Source organism: Geotrypetes seraphini, chromosome 3, assembly GCF_902459505.1.
Source record: "Geotrypetes seraphini chromosome 3, aGeoSer1.1, whole genome shotgun sequence".
Classification (NCBI taxonomy): domain Eukaryota; kingdom Metazoa; phylum Chordata; class Amphibia; order Gymnophiona; family Dermophiidae; genus Geotrypetes; species Geotrypetes seraphini.
Window position 1 is genome coordinate 136747827 of NC_047086.1, and position 21255 is coordinate 136769081.

The window sequence follows — 21255 nt, forward strand, 5'->3', positions numbered from 1 at the left end:
CTAGTAGCGGATAGATGAAGCGAATCAGTTCTTTGATGCCCTCCCTTTCTTTGGCAGTAAGAAAGAACTGCTTCTAGAGCAGAAATATCTTAATACTGTGAATGCCATTCACCATTTGCTGTGCATGGTGGAAAGCCCCGGGTGCTAGAAATGATAGCTTTGCTATATTTGTATCTGGGCAGCCGCCAAGAAAAATTAAACAAAACTTAAGAAGCTCCAAGTAGTCTTCCCTTTTATTTGATGCATTCAGAGCGGTTCTGCAGAAAGTTGCAATTTCTTTCTGAAGGACTGATGTATCTGCATCAAACATATCATCCGTAGCAACCTCATACGAATCCTGGTCTTTGTATGGCCAATTTTGCTGAAATCTTTTTGAACACCACAACATCTGGTCCTCCACTAATTCCAAACAATTGGGTGAAGATGCTTCCAAGCACCAGTTCCATCATATGATGTCAGAAGGCGAGCCATACAAACTTGTCCTACTGATGATTCAATGAAGGTGCATGCACTGCTCTTCAAGTTGCAGCCTATACATGGATTTTGCAAGCCGGCCCATTGGGTGCGACTTGCAAAACTGGGGCGGCCTATGCAATTAAAAAAAATCATCTCCCCCCCCCCTTAACCTCCCTCGCTGGACGGCCTCGAATTGCTACCTCTTCGAATAGCGGCCAGCGGTGCCAGGGCAGGAGAGATCTTTTCGATCTCCAGCCCTGCCCTGCGCTGCTTCCTGATGGCTTTGCGTCAGTTCTTGTGGCGGAAGCAGTGGATAGCCACACTAAACTCACCGGGCCGTGCTCTTTAAATTTCTCGGTATATGCTACCGGTCTCTGCCACGCTACCAACACGCCACAGAAATGGCACGAGCCTCCTACCCCCTCATGCACAGCTAGCCCAGCAGTGCGCGGGGTTTCCTGCAGCCCTTGACAAGGACTAAGTGTTCCAGCCAATCCAAGCGAGCCGTGGCGATGACAAACGTCAGGTTTCGCCAATGGAATTGGAAGAAAAAAAATTAAGGTGGGAGGGAAGATGTTAAAAAAACAACAATATGGCGGTCCACCTGAGCGACCAATATTCAAGTGAGATCTGCTTTTTTTTATTTTCAAGGCAGATGTTGGGGAAGGGGGAGGGCAGTTTCAGAGTGTCGCTTGGTTTTTTTAGGGGATTAATTGTACGCCGTCTTTATAGTCCCGTGAGAACTGACGCGAAGCTATGCAGAAAGCAGCGTGGGGCCAGGCTGAAGATCGAAAAGATATCTCCTGCCCTGCACCGCTGGCCGCTATTCGAAGAGGCAGCGATTCAGGGCTTTCCAGCGAGGGAGGTAAGGGGGGGTGATTTTTTAAAATTGTATAGGCCGCCTCAGTTACTTGTAGATAAGCCGCAGCTAAAACAATGGGGCGGCTTATGTACCAGTTTTTAAAATCTTATAGGCATTTTTTGCGGCATATACAAGGGGGCGGCCTATATGTAAGGAAATATGGTACTTGCAGTGGTATCAAACACTGAACTCGTCTCTGAAGACTTCACTCATCCAGTAGAGTGAGACGGGCTTCAGCTTGCTGTTTGCTAGTTCCATGGCCAATTTTTGGAACTCTGAGTAACCTCTTGTCTCCGATGCCAGTGACAAGTACTTCAATTCTGTTGATCATTTCTTTACTTTAGTAATATCCAGAAGGAGTTTTCTATCTCAATGCAGCAGTAATGGAGTTTGTTGTTCTGTCAAGGAATTCATCCTTCAGAATGGCTGTTTCCTCACAGTTCTTGCACTGTGAACATCCGAGTGAGCTTCTCGAAAATGTCATTTAATTTACATCAAGTTTCAAATTTGCATCAAATTTTAAATAAAACGCTTATAAAGATTTCTAAGCGATGTACATTACTAAAGGTGGGGACATAACAAACATAAAACTTGACTCACTTGAGGCTCAGGGAAAGGTGATGGAACTACAATATATTATAGAAAAAGAGAACATATAAGGGCAGGAGGGGGTTGTAGTAGCTGAGAATAGAGCAAATTAACATGATCTAATGCTCCAGCAACTTCAGGATATACAAGAATTTTCACCTTTAGCCATTTTGACTGAGAACTGGAACAAGGGGTTCTGCTGACTTCAGAATCAGCATCTGAATTTGAACAGCTTTCAGTCAACTTCAGCAATATTCTTGGAATCAGATAATCTACTAATCAGAGGGAGAGAAGTAGCAGTTGGCTGTGTAGAACTACTGACAATAACATTTTCTGCTACTACTTTGGATGCAAACTTACTAAATATTTCTTCTCATGCTCTTTCTATCCTTTTTCTTTGCAAGTACAGTGTCAATGCTGACCATACTACATGACAAAATATCTTGCCTCTGCATGATTAGAAATTGTCTCTTTGATTTTCATTGTGACATATCACTGGTAGAAACATCAAAAATATGGATGAGACATTCTTTGAAGGCTTCTTGATTCTCCAGATCATGTTCATTGCATGTGTGCCAGTTCTTTTTTAGCTTCTTATGTTCATCAAAAAGCTTCATCAGCAAATAGACTCAGGGATTCACATATTGATGTTATATTCTTGCATGCTGCCAAATTTCCAAGACCCTGAACATGGCCAGATGAGCTGCCTCTTTCAAAGCAGCCTTGTTGACGTGTAAGTACCAAACAGAAGGGAGAAGAGAACTTGCCTCAATATGTGACAAACAACACAAAAAGAAGCAAGTGGGATGTGTTTATCAATCAACAGTTAACATTTATTCTCATAGAAACCAAACTAAAATAGTCACATAAAGTCTCAGTATGGTTACTTTTAAACAGATCTTTATAACTAAGATCCCGACTAGGATCCCAGTTTCGGCAAGTCTTCAGGGGACAAGCAAGTAACTAAAAGAAAAATACAAATGAGGCATAAATATGTATATAATAATCTAACATAGTTAGTATGAGTAAAAAACATGTAAAACTCATAAATGTATAAATAAGCATAACATAAAAACAATGATCATACGTAAAATATAGGATTGAAATGAACATTATAAACTTAGCACCAATACAAAAAAATAAACAAAATAAATAAATGTAATAAACATTAAAAACATAACACTAATATTAAATAATAACTAAAGAAATATAAAATATATTAATAATTTCTGTAGGCATGGTGTTAAACATATATCGAACATAACTATGAGAGCACTTATGTGAAGAGCCAGATGCTGGCTCATTTTAACATAATATATGAAACAATATTGTTAATACTTCCTGTGCACGTTGTTAAAACCAGGAGAACATACTATATAATGGAGCTACCCTAAATAAAAAAGTATGAGAAAACCTGACCGAAAAATGAATTGTGGGGCACGTTTTGGAATTATGGAGAAATACATTGGGATTGCTAATTGAGAGCACGAAAAAATGATAAATGAAATACGTACCTAAATAAATGCAAACCTAAATAAATGTAAAAATAAAGCAACAAGAACTCATATACTTTAAAAAGGCACCAAGGTTTGGGAGAGGCGGAAATCTGAGGAGAAATATATCAGGAGATTGCTAGATGAGAGCACAAAAAAAATAAATAATAAATGAAATATGTACCCAAGTATAAATCACAATTAGGATACAGATCAAGTCCAAGTAATGACAAAAAAAGTAAAATCTAAATAAATGTAAAAATAAAACTAAAAAGCTGCAGTAACCATTATATATTGTAAAAAGGCACCAGATTTGAGAAAGGCGTCTTTAGGAACTCTGCTTGCCAAAAAGCCGCACATGTGCCGTGAGGTGAAATTAAAATGGGAGTTTAATGGATATTGATGAGTGAGTCACTGTGAAGTCCAAATCCATGCACCTTTAGGTGAGATGACAAAATAGAAGTTAGTGAGTGAGTCACATTAATGTAGTGACAAAATCTTAATACATCTTTATAAAGAATAACAATTCTTTAAAAAGTCCAATTTTTGGAAAACTGAATGGCTAAGTAATCCAAGATCTACATAACCACCATGTATAATGGCGTGCCAAGAAAATATCCGTGCGTTAAAGGACAGAAAGCCTAATCTGAACTCTAAAAAAGCAATGTGTCGCTGGACAGGAGATATTATGAAACCAGAAACATATAGCCTCTTCTGTCAAACTGCGCTAGCAGTTTTTAGCGCAGAGAGCTGCACTGAATGGCCCACGCTGCTCCCGACTCTCATAGGAACTCTTGCGCTAGCGTAGTTTGATAGAAGAGGCCCATAGTGATCACTTTGAGGTCACAATTAAAATGATATTTGGAAAAAAAGGTGGGTGAAAACATGGTGTAAATATAAGAGCTATGATTTAAATAAATAGCCTTGAAAAAGGTTTATCAATCTGATGATTAATTTGAAAATACAGAAAGATATAGCAAAATTGGTGAAGGAACTAGCAAATAAACATGTTTTAATATACATTGATCGCGTAACAAACAAATTGGCACATTGTACACATTAATGAAGTAACAAATAAATGGGATGATAGGTTTTATTCATATTACATGTAGTATCCCTATGTGCTGATGAAATGAAATTATGAAATCACGAATAAAATGAGATTTGAATACAGATAAGGCAAAAGTAAATAAAGCATCAAGCAAATTGACACATTGTAATACACAAAGCAAATTTAGCTTTTTTAAAACCTATTATGAAAAAGTGTGAATATATGCACTATTGAAATGGAAAAATATTCATCATTAAAATAAATCAAGTATATATAAAATAATTTTTTCTTAAATAATCAAATAAAACAAAATGTAGTGATAATGTACAACTTAAAAACTCAAAAGTAATTTTAAAAGTATATTAAAAACCTTTTTAGGTATATTAAAAGCAAGAAGCCGGGAAGAGAATCAGTTGGACTGCTAGACAACTGAGGGATAAAAGGGGCTCTCAGGGAAGACAAAGACATAGCGAAGAGATTAAATGAATTCTTTGCCTTGGTCCTCACTGAGGAAGATATGGGGGAGATAGCGGTGCCAGAAATTGTATTCAATTCTGATGAATCAGAGAAACTTGTACAAATCTCTGTAACATTGGATGATGAAAAATTGAACAGTAGCAAATTGCCTGGACTGGATGGTGTACATTACAGAGTAATAATAATAACAGTTTATGTACCGCAGTACCGTTAAGTTCTATGCGGTTTACAAAAGATTAATGAAGTACAAGTTGAGAGAAGTTAGGGGATTGGTCAACAAGAGGGGGATGGGACAAGAGAACCGTTAAGGAGGGGAAAGAGAGGAGCGGGTCAACTGTCTAGATATTTCAAGAACAGGTGAGTTTTGAGGCGCTTCCTGAATACCTCGTAAGTGGTGGGCAAGAGCAGTTGTTCTAGATCTTTACCCCATAACGCTGCTTGATGTGAGAGAAGGTGTTCATGGTGTTTTTTTAGTTTGCAACCTCTAACCGGGGGGTGGGGGGGGGGAAACGAAGTACAAGTGGGAGCTTCTCTTGTGTCTGTTGGCTGAGAAGGAGAAGAGGTCGGTTATGTATTTAGGGGCTAGACCGTAAAGAACTTTAAAGCAGAGGCAGGCGAACTTAAACTTTACATGAGCTTCCAAGGGTAGCCAGTGTAGTTGTTTGTAGTATGGTAGTTGTTTATAGTATGGTAGAAGTGAAAAATGAGCTTTCGGAGCCGATATTTAAAAAATGTTCCACAGGTGATCCAGGAAATTATAGACAGGTGAGTCTGATATCAGTGCCGGGCAAAATGGTAGAGACTATTATAAAGAACAAAATGACTGCACATATATGTAAGCATGGATTAATGGGAGAAAGCCAACATGGTTTTAGTCAAGGGAAATCTTGCCTCGTCAATCTACTGCATTTCTTTGAAGGGGTGAATGAACATGTGGATAAAGGTGAACCGGCTGATATTTTGTATTTGGATTTTCAAAAGGCATTTTGAAGAATTGGAAGAACTGGGATAGGTTAAATTACACTTTCTGGTGGGAATCCCTTTGTTATACTTTTAAAATGGAACATCTGATGGCTATACAACAGGGAAGGTACAGGAAATTTATGGAAGTTTGGGATCTGTTGACTAAATTTTGTAAGGAATGATAACTGACTTTATTTTACTGACCTTTAAACATACACGTCCAGGATGGGGGGGGGAGGGTTTGTACTGGAATTGTTTTGGGGAATTTTTAGATAGTTTCTTGTGGGAATTTATTTTCTTGATTAATAGGTGGGAGGGTGGGGGAAAATAATTGTTTATTACGATATATAAGTTTATTGTGCTTTTCTTGTAATATTAGATGCACATGAATTATTTATATGCACAATTGTAGTTGGAAAATTTAATTTGACAAAGGTCCTCATGAAAGACTTCTGAGGAAATTAGAAAGTCATGAGACAGGAGGTAATGTCATTTTATGGATTGAGAACTGGTTGAAAGATAGAAAACAGAGAGTGTCAATATTCTCAATGGAGAAGTGTAAATAGTGGGGTTCTCTAGGCAGGGGTCTGTGTTGGGACCACTGCTTTTTAACATATTTATCAATGATCTAGAGATGGGAATAATTAGTGAGATAATTAAATTTGCTGATGACACAAAGTTTAAAGTTGTTAAATCACAAGAGGATTGTGAAAAATTTACTAGAGGACCTTGTAAGACTGGAAGACTTGGGCGTCAAAATGGCAGATGACATTTAATGTGAGCAAGTGCAAAGTGATGCATTTGGGAAAGAGGAACCCGAACTATAGCTATGTGATGCTGGGTTCTGTGTTAGGAGTCACTGCCCAGAAAAAGGATCTAGGTGTCATTGTTAAGGATATGTTGAAACCCGCAGCTCAATGTGTAGCTACTGCTAAGAAAGCAAATAGAATGTTAGGAATTGTCAGGAAAGGAATGGAAAACAAAGATGAAAATGTTATAATGCCCTTGTATCGCTCTATGGTACGGCTATACCTCGAATACTGTGTGCAATTCTGTTCTCTGTATCTCAGAAAAGATATAGCGGAATTAGAAAAGGTACAGAGAAGGGCAAAAAAAATTATAAAAGGGATGGGACAACTTCCCTATGAGGAGAGGCTAAAGCGGCTAGAGCTCTTTAGCTTGGAGAAGAGACGTCTCGAGGGTGACATGATAGAGGTCTATAAAATACTGAGTGGAGTGGAAAGGGTAGATGTGAAATGCTTGTTCACTCTCCAAAAATACTAGGACTAGGGAACATGCAATGAAGCTACTAAGTAGTAGATTTAAATCAAACCAGAGAAAATATTTCTTCACACAAGGTGTAATTAAACTCTGGAATTTATTGTCAGAGAATGTGGTGAAATCAGTTAGCTTAGCGGAGTTTAAAAAAGGTTTGAGTAATTTCCTTAAAGAGAAGTTCATAGGCCATTATTGAGATAGCTTGGGGAAATCCACTGCTTATTCCTAGGATAAGCAGCATAGAATTTGTTTTGCTACTTGGGACTTAGGTTGGCCACTATTGGAAACAGGATACTGGGCTTGATGGACCTGCAGTCTGTCCCAGTATGGCATTTCTTATGTTCTTATGTACTATAGTCTATATCAGTGTCTCACAATCTTTCTCAAGCTGGGGCACACTAAACTGAGGAGCAAATTCTATGAACTGCGTCCCAATTTTAGGCAGCCTACCGTTACCTTAAAGCCAAATGGGACGCACTTAAAAAAAAAAAACTTCCCGAGGCAGGCCACCTAGGTGTAGGTGTGGTTTCACCTGGGAGTAGTCTTAGGCGAGTTTAGGTGGCCTTAGGCAACCCTAGGTGCCTCCCTAGGCCAATGGAAGGCGCCTGAAATGTAGGCCAGCATTTTGCTGCCCTACATTTCAAGTGCCTTCAAGTAAACGCAGCTGCTGATCTAATTGGCAAGGGAACTTTCCTGCTGCGATCAGTTTAGCAACCGTGGCAGGGACCCCACCCTGGAGAGATGCCCAGTCCCTCCTGCTGGGACCCCCGAAGCCAGCCTCCACCACCCCTTAATGTCCGTGGTACCAGGAGTCCCCAATTCCTCCTGCTGTCACTTCGCTGACACATCCCCGGCAGGAGAGATGCCCAGTTCCTCCAGCCAGACCCTCACTCCCTGTATTAACTGCGGCAAAAGGGATACCCAGACCCTCCTACTGGACAACCCCCCCTTCCCCCCCCCTGTAATGACTGCGGCAGGAGGGATGCTCAGTCCCTCCTGCCTGTACGACTCAAGGATGCTAGGGAGCTGAGGGCCTCTCTGCACATGGGGGGTCGGCTCTCGGAGTTTTGGCATGCCTTGATGTGCATTATGACAGCCCAGTGAGTCTTGGAAATTATTCAGTCAGGCTACAAGCTGGAATTTGCCCAGCCCCTGTCAGACTGTCTTCTCCTGTCAGGAGCCCAGACACAGCGCACTAAGTCCAGGAGGCTGTTCTGTGCTTGCTGGATTTTCGAATAGTAGAGCCAGTGCCAAGCGAATATTCGGGTTAAGGCAGATACTCAGTTTACTTTATTGTTCCTAAGAGAGGATCGAAAGATTGGAGACCGATTCTGATGTTGCAGCACTTCTATCCGGCTCTCCAGCTTCCTCGGTTCTGGATGGAGAACGTGCCGTTGGTCCTTACAGCAATGGCTCCAGGGGAGTTTCTTGCATCCCTGGATCTGGAGGCAAATTTTAACATTCCCATTTTTCCAGATCACTGCAAGTTTCTGTTGTTTCATGTGCTGGATCAGCATTATCAGTTTTCAGCCCTGCCCTTTGGGCTGGCGACAGCATCCCGGACCTTCACCAAAGTGATGGTGATAGTAGCGGCTCCTCTGGCCGACTGGTTGCTCATAGTGCTCTCGGAAAAAGGGTGCACTATGTTAGCGACAGTGCTCCGCGTACTGGAAGACCTGGCCTGGATTGTCAACTTTAAAAAGAGCCATCTGATGCCCACGCAGTCACTGGAATACCTGGGAGTTCTTTTCAGTACGGTGGCGGGCCATGTTTACATGCCTGAAACAGAAGCTCTGGGCACAGATTTCGGAGATATTGAAGATGGCTGACCCTTCGGTGGGAGACATCCTACAGGTTCTGGGTTCCAGGGTTGCCAAGCTGGATATAGTTCCCTGGGCGAGGGCGCACATGCATCCTCTTCAGAATGCCTTGCTCTCTCGCTGGGCGCTCCACCAAGATGGCTTAGAGCTGAGTCTGCCATGGACTCTGGAGGCCAGAGTGAGTATGACCTGGTGGCTTCATCCTCAATCACTCTGCCAGGGCCTTCCATTAAGCATTGCCTCCTGGATTGTAGTAATCATGGATGCCAGCCTTCGTAGCTGGGGTGATTACTGCAGTCATCATCCTTTTCAGGGCTGTTGGACTCCATCATCAAAGAAGTGGTCAATCAACGACGGCAATGGCCTATGTTAATCGTCAAGGAGGAACCAAGAACTCTCTCTTGGCTCATGAGGCTCAACTTCTTTTCCTTTGGGTGGAACTTCATATCCTGGCGCTGACAGCGGCACCGTATTTGGCCAACATTCAAGCAGACTTCCTCAGCCATCAGACTCGGAATCCGGGTGAGTGGACCAAGCTCAGCAGGTGTTTCGGGCAATTGTGAGGCGCTGGGGGCAGCCCCGCCTCAACCTTATGGCCATTGCATGAAACAAGAAGGAACTATGCTTCTTCAGTCACAGATCTGGCCCAGAAGCGAGGGGCTCGATGCTCTAGAACACTGTTCTTCAAATGCTGGTCCGCGGACTGGTGCCGGTCTGCAGAAAATTCCTGCTATTCCGCGCAGGACCGGCGAGATCGACATTTGCAATTTCCTGCCGGTCCGCGCAGGGCCGGCAAGATCGGCGAGCTGAAGTCCGCGCAGGGCCGGAGAGATCATGAAGAGCCTCCGACAGTGGCTTTCTCCCCTCCCAGCAGCTCTCCTTACTTACCAGCGCAGCGATTCAGGAAGGCGGCCTTGGGGCTTTTGCTGAGTCGTGGCCGCCTCTGATGATGCAACTTCCTTTTTCCTCAGAGGCGGCGCAACCCATCAAAGGACCTGAGGCTGCCTTCCTGAATCGCTGCGCTGGCAAGTAAGGAGAGCTGCTGGGAGGTGAGAAAGCCACTGTTAGAGGCTGGTAAGCTGCTGGGCAAGGCAAAAAAAGGGACAGCTGCTACTGGACCTGGAGAGGGAGAAGGAGAGATGCTGCTGGGAGGGGAGGAGGGAAAGGAATCTGGGAAGCTGCTGGGCAAGGGGAAAAAAAGGGATAGCTGCTACTGGACCTGGAGGGAAGGATAAGGAGAAATGCTGCTGGGAGGGGAGGAGGGAAAGGAGTCTGGGAAGCTGCTGGGCAAGGGAAAAAAGGGACAGCTGCTACTGGACCTGGAGGGAAGGATAAGGAGAGATGCTGGGAGGGGAGGAGGGAAAGAAGTCTGGGAAGCTGCTGGGCAAGGGAAAAAAGGGACAGCTGCTACTGAACTTGGAGGGAAGGATAAGGAGTGATGCTGCTGGGAGGGGAGGAGGGAAAGGAGTCTGCGAAGCTGCTGGACAAGGGTAAAAAGGGACAGCTGCTACTGGACCTGGAAGGAAGGAGAAGGAGAGATGCTGCTGAGCAAGGGGAGGAGGGAAAGGGAAGGGAAGAGAGTTACTGCTGGACAGGGGGAGGAGGGAAGGGAGAAGGAAAAAGGAAGGAAACAGCTGGCAGGGAGATTAGAGGAGGGGAAGGGGAGAGACAGGAATGAGATATGAAGGTGGGTCAGCAGAGAAATAGAGAGGGACAAAGAAGCTAGATCTGGTGTAGGAGAGTAAAAATGAAGAGGCAGTGAAGCTAGAATGAATCGTGTAAAAAAGAGAGAGGAGGCACAGGCTGGATGGAAAGGGGAGAGGGATATAGAAAGAAAACAAATACCATATGGAAGGGGGAGAGGTCATACAGTAGATGGAAGGAGCAGATGCTGGATTGAAGAAACAGAGAGGGTTGACACTGGAAGAAAGAGAGTGAAAAGAAGATGAAAGCAGAAACCAGAGACAACAAAAGGTAGAAACAAATAATTTTATTTCTATTTTGTGATTACAATATATCAGATTTGAAATATATATCCTGCTAGAGCTGGTGTTAGACATAACTGGGGACTGCAAAGTCCAGGCAGTGGCTTAGGGCTCTCTTTGACCAGGGGGTCAGTTGCCCTAGATGAACTCCCCTAACCCTATTCCTGCTATGTGTGACTGCGGTATTCTGTTAGTATGATATTTCTGTGTAGCATTCTGTAATCTGGCTTATTCAGTTTTCTTGATAGTAGAGGGGATATATGTGAAGGGGAGGGGGGAGACAGGGGTTTTGTTGATCCTTGCTCTGTATTATTTGTATTTATAAAATGACAATTGTACAGAATATTGTTTCTTTTTATACTTTAATAAAATCATAACTGAGGTTTGTGCGAATGGGATCAGATGGTTTGCGAGGACCGAGCTTGCGGAGACGGGGCAGAAACAGGGTTTATAAATTTCAGTCCTAGTAGTTTGCTGGTCCACAAATAATTTTTTTTTTCCGCCGGTCCATAGGTGTAAAAAAGTTGAACACTTCTCTAGAGTAACTGTGGCCTCCAGAGGTTCTTCTATATGTTTTTCCGCCTTGGCTGCTGATCGGATGGGTCTTTCGAAGGTTTGTACTCACCCCAGCCACTTCATTCTGGTGGTGCCCGATTGACCTTGAAGACCATGGTACGCGGATATTATGCGGCTGCTGGTGGAATGCAGTCGGCGCCTGAGTTTCTATCCTGCCCTTTTCACTCAGGCCCGATAGCCTTGGAGGATATGGGTCGTTTTGCTCTTACAGCTTGGCTCTTGAGCACGCAGCCTTAGAACATAAAGGCTATTTAGAGCTTGTGATAGCTATGCTTCTCAGGTCTAAGAAGTTGTCCATGGTGTCAGATTACGCTAAAGCGCGGAAGACCTTCCAGCATTGGTGTGACCAGGAACAGGTGGAACCTTATTTTGCTTCAGTGTCGCGGGTCCTTGCTTTTCTCCAAGCTGGTCTGGATAAAGGCCTCACGGTGGCGTCTCTGTGTATCCAGGTGGCCAGTTTATCCGGTTTTAGATCCCAGGATCGTCTGCTAAAGAAGTTGGACATGCGCAGGGTTCTCCTGCGTTATTTGCAGGTCACTAATGAGTTTCGCTTTCTGACCACCTGTTTGTGCTGGCTCATTCTATTATGCAAGGTTCTCCCTCTTCTAAGGCTACAATCTCTAGGTGGATCCGTAGAGCCATTTTTTCCACTTACATTCTTGGGCGGCAACAGTCCCCTATTTCTGTTAAGGCGTATTCTGCAAGGAGTGTAGCTTCTTTGTGGACCGAAGCTAGGTCCGTTCCTCCTGAGGAGATTTGCAAGGTGGCAACGTGGTCTTCTTTTCACACGTTTGCCAAGTTCTACAGAGTGGATGTTGCTGCCAGACAGGACTCTGCCTTTGGGTCCTCATCTTAAGGGCTGGCGTAGCAAGCCCACTCTAGCTTTATTGGGGGACTGCTTTTATACATCCCTATGGTCTAGAATGTCTCGCCTATTGCACTGGAAAAAGAGATTATGTACTTACCTGGTAAGCTCTTTTCCAGTAGATAGGTGAGATGTTCTAGACCCCCCCCCCACCCTGTCCTTGCTATGCCTGTTTCAGATTATGATTTCAGTCTCCTTATGCTTATCCAATCTGTTCTTGGAGACCAGTCAACCCTTTGGGGTTAAGAAGAGTTTGTTTATATGTATAACCTTTGTGGGAGTAGTTCTGAATTCCTTTGACGATTAATGGTACTGTTTTGTTGTTTGAGCAGAACAATAGTTTAGCCTGTCGTTACAGGTGCCTCTACTTCACAGATGGGTGTGTCTCTCTGTGCTTGGGTACTGACTGCTAGAGGGTGATAAACTAGCCTGTGATGTACTCTGGAGGCAGAGTGAAATACCTGGAATGGATTTTTTCTGCATCTCATGCGAGTAAGGGGAAATAACCCTATGGTCTAGAACAGTGGTTCCCAACCCTGTCCTGGAGGACCACCAGGCCAACCTGGTGTCCTGGAGGACCACCAGGCCAATCGGGTTTTCAGGATAGCCCTAATGAATATGCATGAAACAGATTTGCATGCCTCTCACTTCCATTATATGTAAATCTCTTTCATGCATATTCATTAGGGCTAGCCTGAAAACCCGATTGGCTTGGTGGTCGTCCAGGACAGGGTTGGGAACCAGTGGTCTAGAATGTCTCACCTATCTACTGGAAAAGAGCTTACCAGGGTAAGTACATAATCTCTTTATGTCGCCATAACCCCAGTAGAGGCTGATTCAGTTTTACATTGGAAGCTCAAGAAAGAAAACTCTACCAGGCTAGCAGAATTCTTGTTACAGTCTATAGTGAATGAACAATACCCTATCTTCTTTCTTTTTCTAGTCCATCTTGTTGATATCTGGAACATGATTGAAGCATTCAGAGATAATGGCCTTAACACATTGGATCACAGTACTGAAATCAGTGTCTCTCGACTGGAAACAATAATTTCATCTATCTATTACCAGCTGAATAAACGCCTTCCATCTACTCACCAGATCAGTGTGGATCAATCCATCAGCCTTCTACTCAACTTCATGATTGCTGCATATGACAGGCTAGTAACTATCAAATTACTTTAAGTATTTAGGCATGGTTTGTTCATGGTTCAGTAAGAGCTTAGATGGGCATAATCAAAAATGTGCCTAAGTCTGAGGTTGGACGTTTTGTGCAAGACGTCCACAAATCCAGCAGGAAAAATGTTCATTTTCAAAACTGCAAACATCTATCTTATTTTTGAAAATGAGCTAGGTATAAGTTTTGGTCCTTAGGATGTCTACCTTTTATGCCCATTTTCAAAAATAAAAATGTTCACGCGAAAAATGTACAAAAGCAAGTTTTATAGACGTACCCACTAACTACCTTGTGTGATCACGGCAGAAGGAATCCCTATCTGCTGAGCCGGTTTTGGGGATTCCCCCTGCTAGGATCAGCTGAGCTGCCGAGCAATACACCCCTCCCCTGGCATCTCTTGCCATCTTGGTTCTCCCGCTGACATCCCCCCCCATCCTCCTGACATTCCTGGGCCCTCCTCCCACATCCTCGGAACCCCCACCGTAGCTTTGGAAGAGCAAAAAGCAGAAGGGAATACAGATAAGGGGAACGGCTAATCAGCGGGCTGGGTTGGAGGGCAGAGGAGTAGGGTTAAGGATTGAAAGCTATATCAAAAAGGTGGGTGTTCAGTCTGCTTTTAAACAAGGGAAGGGGCTTGACGGACAAACTTGGGTAATTTATTTCAGGCATAAAGGGCAGCTATATGAAAGGAACAAAGTCTGGAATTGGCAGTGGAGGAGAAGGGTAACGCTAAAAGTGACTTATCTGTGGAACGGAGGTCTCTGGGATGTGTGTAAGGAGAGAGAGATTGAGGGGCAGCAGAATGAATACACTTGTAGGTCAGCAATAAGATCTTGAACTGTATGCAATAGCAGATAGGGAGCCAGTGAAGTAACTTAAGGAGAGGGGTGACATGAGCGTAGATCTAGTGATCAACACCTATAGACAGTTCCCTCTCTTAAAATCATTAGTACATGTTGACAATATATTTTTTCCGTCACAGTACCACAAACTTGGAATTCCCTGCCCATTTATCTAAGAGAAGAGCGTCTTATAAACAGATTTAAAAGCAAGTTAAAGTGCTTTCTTTTTAAAGATGCCTATGTACGTCATGTTCTTTGAGTATTGTTTGTGTGTTTGTTCCCCCTGAAAATTGTAAAGTTTTTAATAATGTACATTGCTTTGAGGTATGATTAAGTGATTAATCAAATTCTAAATGAAACTTGAAAACTTGTAACAAAGTTGATAGAAGATGAGTCGTGCAGCAGAGTTTTGCACAGATTGCAAGGGGGAGAGGTGACACTGAGGGATACCAGTTAGGAGTAGATTGTTGTAATCTAAGTGTGAGGTTACGAGAGCTTGAACAAGGGTCCAGGTAGTGTGCTCAGAGAGGAAGGGGCAAATTTTGGTGATATTGAAGAGATAGAAGTGGCAAGTCTTAGCAGCTTGTTGGTTATACGTAGAAAATGAGAGGTCAGAGTCGAAGACCACTCCAAGTTTGCGAGCAGAAGAGACTGGAATAATAACAGAGATGGAGAAAGGAGGAGGAGGAGCAAAGGGTTTAGGAGGAAAGAGGAGCAGCTCAGTCTTGGACATATTTAGTTTCAGATGATAGGACATCCAGGCAGCAATGTCAGCCAAACAAGCAGAGCTTTTTACATAGTAACATAGTAGATGACGGCAGATAACGACCTGAATGGTCCATCCAGTCTGCCCAACCTGATTCAATTTAAATTTTTTTTTTTTTAAAATTTTTTCTTCTTAGCTATTTCTGGGCAAGAATCCAAAGCTTTACCCGGTACTGTGCTTGGGTTCCAACTGCCGAAATCTCTGTTAAGACTTACTCCAGCCCATCTACACCCTCCCAGCCATTGAAGCCCTCCCCTGCCCTCCCCTGCCTATCATCCACCAAACGGCCATACACAGACACAGACCGTGCAAGTCTGCCCAGTAACTGGCCTAGTTCAATATTTAATATTATTTTCTGATTCTAAATCTTCTGTGTTCATCCCACGCTTCTTTGAACTCAGTCACAGTTTTACTCTCCACCACCTCTCTCGGGAGTGCATTCCAGGCATCCACCACCCTCTCCGTAAAGTAGAATTTCCTAACATTGCCGCTGAATCTACCACCCCTCAACCTCAAATTATGTCCTCTGGTTTTACCATTTTCCTTTCTCTGGAAAAGATTTTGTTCTACGTTAATACCCTTCAAGAATCATATCTCCCCTGTCTCTCCTTTCCTTTAGGGCGGGGGTCGGCAACCCGCGGCTCCAGAGCCGCATGCGGCTTTTTTCCACCTTTGCCGCAGCTCTGGTAGTGTGTCACGCAGGCATGCAGCTTACAAGTCCGGCGTCGCGGTGGGAAATAGCCATGCTGAGCAGTGAGCTCAGCACGTACACAGATGAAAGCCTTGCTTGCTGATTGGTCCGGCGGCCCCGCCCCGCCGTGCCGCCGGACCAATCAGCAAGCAAGGCTTTCATCTGTGTACGTGCTGAGCTCACTGCTCAGCATGGCTATTTCTCGCCGCGACGCCGGACTTGTAAGCTGCATGCCTGCATCGCCAGAATTTAGGTAGGCTGTTTTCATCCCCGTGGGAGTCCCGTGGGCCAGGGGGCGTCCCCATGGGAGTCCCGTGGGTCAGAGGGCATCCCCGTGGGAGTCCCGTGGGCCAGGGGGAACAGGGAGACAGAAAGAAAAAGTTGGGGGAGAGAATGAGGTCTGGAGGAGAGGAAACATACAGGAGGCTGAAAGAAAGGAAGATATAGTGAGATGGACACAAAGAAGGGTGATGCTGGAAAATAGGTGGAATGGTAATTCTGACAAACACAGAAGGGAAATGCTGGATCAAGGAGAGATGGGGCTTAGGCTGGATGGAATGAGGAGAAATGCCTTGTTGGCCCGGAACTTCCTCTCCTACGTCAGAATTGACGTCAGGGAGCGGAATGCTGGTCAGTGCGACGCTTCTGCAGGGAAAGCTTGGGACGGCGGTGGCTTGGGGGCTATTCCCCGATGGCGGTGGCAGCAAACCGAGTGGCTTGGGGGAGGGCACGGAGAAAGAAAGAAAGGGGGCAGACAGAGACAGAAAGAAGGGGGAACAGGGAGACAGAAAGAAAAAGTTGGGGGAGAGAATGAGGTCTGGAGGAGAGGAAACATACAGGAGGCTGAAAGAGTCAGAAGAAGAAAGTGCAACCAGAGACTCATGAAATCACCAAACAGCAAAGGTAGGAAAAATGATTTTATTTTCAATTTAGTGATCAAAATGTGTCTGTTTTGAGAATTTATATCTGCTGTCTATATTTTGCTCCCTTTTACTAAACCGCAATATCGTTTTTTAGCGCAGGGAGCCTATGAGCATTGAGAGCAGCTAACTGCATGATCCTGTATATAGCATTAAGATAAGAAACAATATATGCAGTGTTAGATTTGTTTTATAATGGTTTTGCGGCTCTAAGTTTTTTTTTTCTTTTCGAAAACGGGTCCAAGTGGCTCTTTATGTCTTAAAGATTGCAGACCCCTGCTCTAGGGTATACATATTCAGGACTTCCAGTCTCTCCTCATACATCTTCTGGCGCAAGCCTCCTAACATTTTCGTCGCCCTCCTCTGAACCACCTCAAGTCTTCTTACGTCTTTCGCCAAATACGGTCTCCAAAACTGAACACAATATTCCAAGTGGGGCCTCACCAATGACCTGTACAGGGGCGTCAACACCTTCTTCCTTCTACTGACTACGCCTCTCTTTATACAGCCCAGCATCCTTCGGGCAGCAGCCACTGCCTTGTCACACTGTTTTTTCGCCTTTAGATCTTCGGACACTATAACCCTAAGGTCCCTCTCCCCGTCCGTGCATATCAGCTTCTCTCCTCCCAGCATATACGGTTCCTTCCTATTATTAATCCCCAAATGCATTACTCTGCATTTCTTTGCATTGAATTTTAGTTGCCAGGCATTAGACCATTCCTCTAACTTTTGCAGATCCTTTTTCATATTTTCCACTCCCTCTTCGGTGTCTACTCTGTTACAAATCTTGGTATCATCTGCAAAAAGGCACACTTTTCCTTCTAACCCTTCAGCAATGTCACTCACAAACATATTGAACAGGATTGGCCCCAGCACCGAACCCTGAGGGACTCCACTAGTCACCTTTCCTTCCTTCGAGCGACTTCCATTAACCACCACCCTCTGGCGTCTGTCTGACAGCCAGTTTTTGACCCAGTTCACCACTTTGGGTCCTAACTTCAGCCCTTCAAGCTTGTTCAACAGCCTCCTAGGAGGAACTGTATCAAAGGCTTTGCTGAAATCCAAGTAAATTACATCTAGCATATGTCCTCGATCCAGCTCTCTGGTCACCCAATCAAAAAATTCAATCAGATTCGTTTGGCATGATTTACCTTTTGTAAAGCCATGTTACCTCGGATCCTGTAACCCATTAGATTCAAGGAAGTACACTATCCTTTCTTTCAGCAACACTTCCATTAATTTTCCAACAAGTGAGGCTCACGGGCCTGTAGTTTCCTGCTTCATCCCTGTGACCACTTTTATGAATAGGTACCACATCCGCTCTCCTCCAATCCCCAGGAATCACTCCCGTCTCCAGAGATTTGTTGAACAAGTCTTTAATAGGACTCGCCAGAACCTCTCTGAGCTCCCTTAGTATCCTGGGATGGATCCCGTCTGGTCCCATCGCTTTGTCCACCTTCAGTTTTTCAAGTTGCTCATAAACACCCTCCTCCGTGAACGGCGCAGAATCTACTCCATTTTCTCGTGTAACTTTGCCAGACAATCTCGGTCCTTCTCCAGGATTTTCTTCTGTGAACACAGAACAGAAGTATTTGTTTAGCACATTTGCTTTCTCCTCCTCACTCTCCACATATTTGTTCCCAGCATCTTTTAGCCTAGCAATTCCATTTTTTATCTTCCTCCTTTCACTAATATATCTGAAAAAATTTTTATCTCCTTTTTTTACATTTTTAGCCATTTGTTCTTCCGCCTGTGCCTTCGCCAAACGTATCTCTCTCTTGGCTTCTTTCAGTTTCACCCTGTAGTCCTTTCTGCTCTCCTCTTCTTGGGTTTTTTTATATTTCATGAACGCCAACTCTTTCACCTTTATTTTCTCAGCCACTAGGTTGGAGAACCATATCGGCTTCCTTTTTCTCTTGTTTTTATTGATTTTCTTCACATAAAGGTCCGTAGCCATTTTTATCGCTCCTTTCAGCTTAGACCACTGTCTTTCCACTTCTCTTATGTCCTCCCATCCTAACAGCTCTTTCTTCAGGTACTTTTCCATTGCATTAAAGTCCGTACGTTTGAAATCTAGGACTTTAAGTATAGTGCGGCCGCTCTCCACTTTAGCCGTTATATCAAACCAAACCGTTTGATGATCGCTACTTCCCAGGTGAGCACCCACTCGAACATTAGAGATACTCTCTCCATTTGTGAGGACCAGATCCAATATCGCTTTTTCCCTTGTGGGTTCCGTCACCATTTGTCTGAGCAGAGCCTCTTGAAAGGCATCCACAATTTCCCTACTTCTTTCCGATTTCGCAGACGGAACATTTCAGTCCGCATCTGGCAGGTTGAAATCTCCCAACAGCAGAACCTCCTCTTTCCTTCCAAACTTTTGGATATCCACAATCAGATCCTTATCAATTTGCTGCGATTGAGTCGGAGATCTGTAGACTACACCCACATAGATAGAAGTTCCATCTTCTCTTTTCAGGGCAATCCATATCGCTTCTTCCTCTCCCCAGGTCCCTTGCATTCCGGTCGCTTGGATATTGATCTTTACATAGAGAGCTACTCCTCCACCTTTATGACCATCTCTGTCCTTCCTAAAAAGATTATATCCCGGTATGTTTGCATCCCATCCATGTGATTCACTGAACCATGTCTCTGTGATAGCAACAATATCTAGATCTGCCTCTAATATCAGGGTTTGCAGATCATGAACTTTGTTGCTTAGACTGCGAGCATTTGTGGTCATCGCTTTCCAGCTATTTTTCAGCGATAATCTCCTTTTTTGTATGGATTTTTGTGTCGTTTCACTTTCCGTTGCAATACTAAGAAATGAGTTGCTGATATTGCTTATGTTGCAGCCTTTACTACTATCACATCTTTTCTTTTGCCGGGGGTGGTCTCTAAAATTGTCCTTCGTACATACACCACCCCCACCTTCTAGTTTAAATACCTAGAAAAATATTGTCTAAATTTCTCTGCAAGGTTTCTTTTTCCTGCTGTAGTAATATGTAGCCCATCAGTGCAATATAGCTTCTTGTCCTTCCATGTATTTCCCCATCCTCCTATGTATCTGAAGCCTTCTTGATGACACCAGGCTCTGAGCCATCTATTAAAGTCCTCTGTGTTTTTCACTCTTTGCTCTCCCTTTCCATATGAAGGTAGTATTTCAGAAAAAGCTAGTCTTTTCAAAAGGTTTCACGCCCTCACCAAGCTCCCGAAAAGCTTTCTGTGCTGCAAGTGTGGAGTTGTTGGCCAGGTCATTTGTTCCCAGATGGATAACAACATCAGTGTTAAAATCCTTAGTTTCTTCCTTAATTATAGTCAGTATTTGCCTGGAACTCCTGGTAGCTGAGGATCCTGGAAGACATTTCACTATTTTGGTCTCCTCGCCCTGTGTTCCAAGGTTAATGCCTCTGATGATGGAATCCCCCAACAGTAATAGTTTTCTGTTTTGGGCTTTTTTATTTGTACTTAGGGTGCGCTTGTTCTCTTGAGTTACCTTCATTGGTTCCAGTCCCACCTCCCTTCTGTTTTCTTGAGTATTGCAGTGCACTAGTGGAGCGAAGGAATTCTGTAGAGGTAATATTAGTGAAGGTGGATGTTTCTGTGTTACATGTCGCAGTCAAGGGAGACAACACTGGAGCGGTTAAGGAAACCGTGAAAGAAACAGTAGAGACAGTAAAGAGTAGAAAGTCCAAAAAGGTAACACGAAGAGAACTCAAATGTATGTATACGAATGCTAGAAGTCTAGGAAACAAAATGGGGGAACTAGAGACAATAGCAAGACATGATAAGTTGGAAATCATTTGCATAACAGAAACATGGTGGAATGAAGAAAACAAATGGGACACAGTACTACAGGGATGCAAACTATATAGAAGAGATCGAGTAGGGCAGAAAGGTGGAGGTATTGCCCTATATGTTCAGGAAGGAGTAGAATCTGTTGAAGTGGCTACGACGGAAACGAAAGAGAAGCTAGAGTCCCTCTGGATCAGAATTCTTGGCCAAAACAGCGCAGACACGAAAATTGGCCTTTACTATCGTCCCCCAGGACAGGCGGAGGAAACTGACTCAGAAATGATAGAGGAAATCAAACAAGAATGCAAGACGGGCAATGTAATAATATTGGGAGACTTCAATTTCCCGAGGATAGACTGGAAACTAGGAAGTTTCAAGTTTATTAGGATTTTATATACCGCCTATCAAGGTTATCTAAGCGGTTTTTACAATCAGGTACTCAAGCATTTTCCCTATCTGTCCCGGTGGGCTCACAATCTATTTAGTACCAAGTCCAGGGTGGCGTTGCCTCTTGTCGGCTCTTTTACCATTTGTTCCAGGAAGCAATCCCCTAGCGCCTCCAGGAACTTGGCCTCCTTGCCGCAGTTGGAATTCACCAGAGAGTTTTAAAGGAATTGAAGGTTGAAATCGGAGCGCTATTGCAAAAACTTGCC

The 21255-nt window shown here is 43.8% G+C and overlaps 1 protein-coding gene across 11 annotated transcripts in view; it reads left to right on the plus strand.

Annotated features, from left to right (window-relative positions):
• The window catches only part of DTNB (dystrobrevin beta), a 420990-nt gene that overhangs the window by 50832 nt on the left and 348903 nt on the right, over positions 1 to 21255 (plus strand). For all 11 annotated transcript variants that reach the window (XR_004538818.1, XR_004538816.1, XR_004538817.1 and 8 more), the window contains one exon: positions 13358 to 13571. Coding sequence is in view for 8 of the 11 variants with exons in the window: in XM_033938256.1 (XP_033794147.1) it covers positions 13358 to 13571 (214 nt within the window). In the remaining 3 variants the exon portion in view is untranslated. The remainder of the gene's footprint in view (positions 1 to 13357; positions 13572 to 21255) is intronic.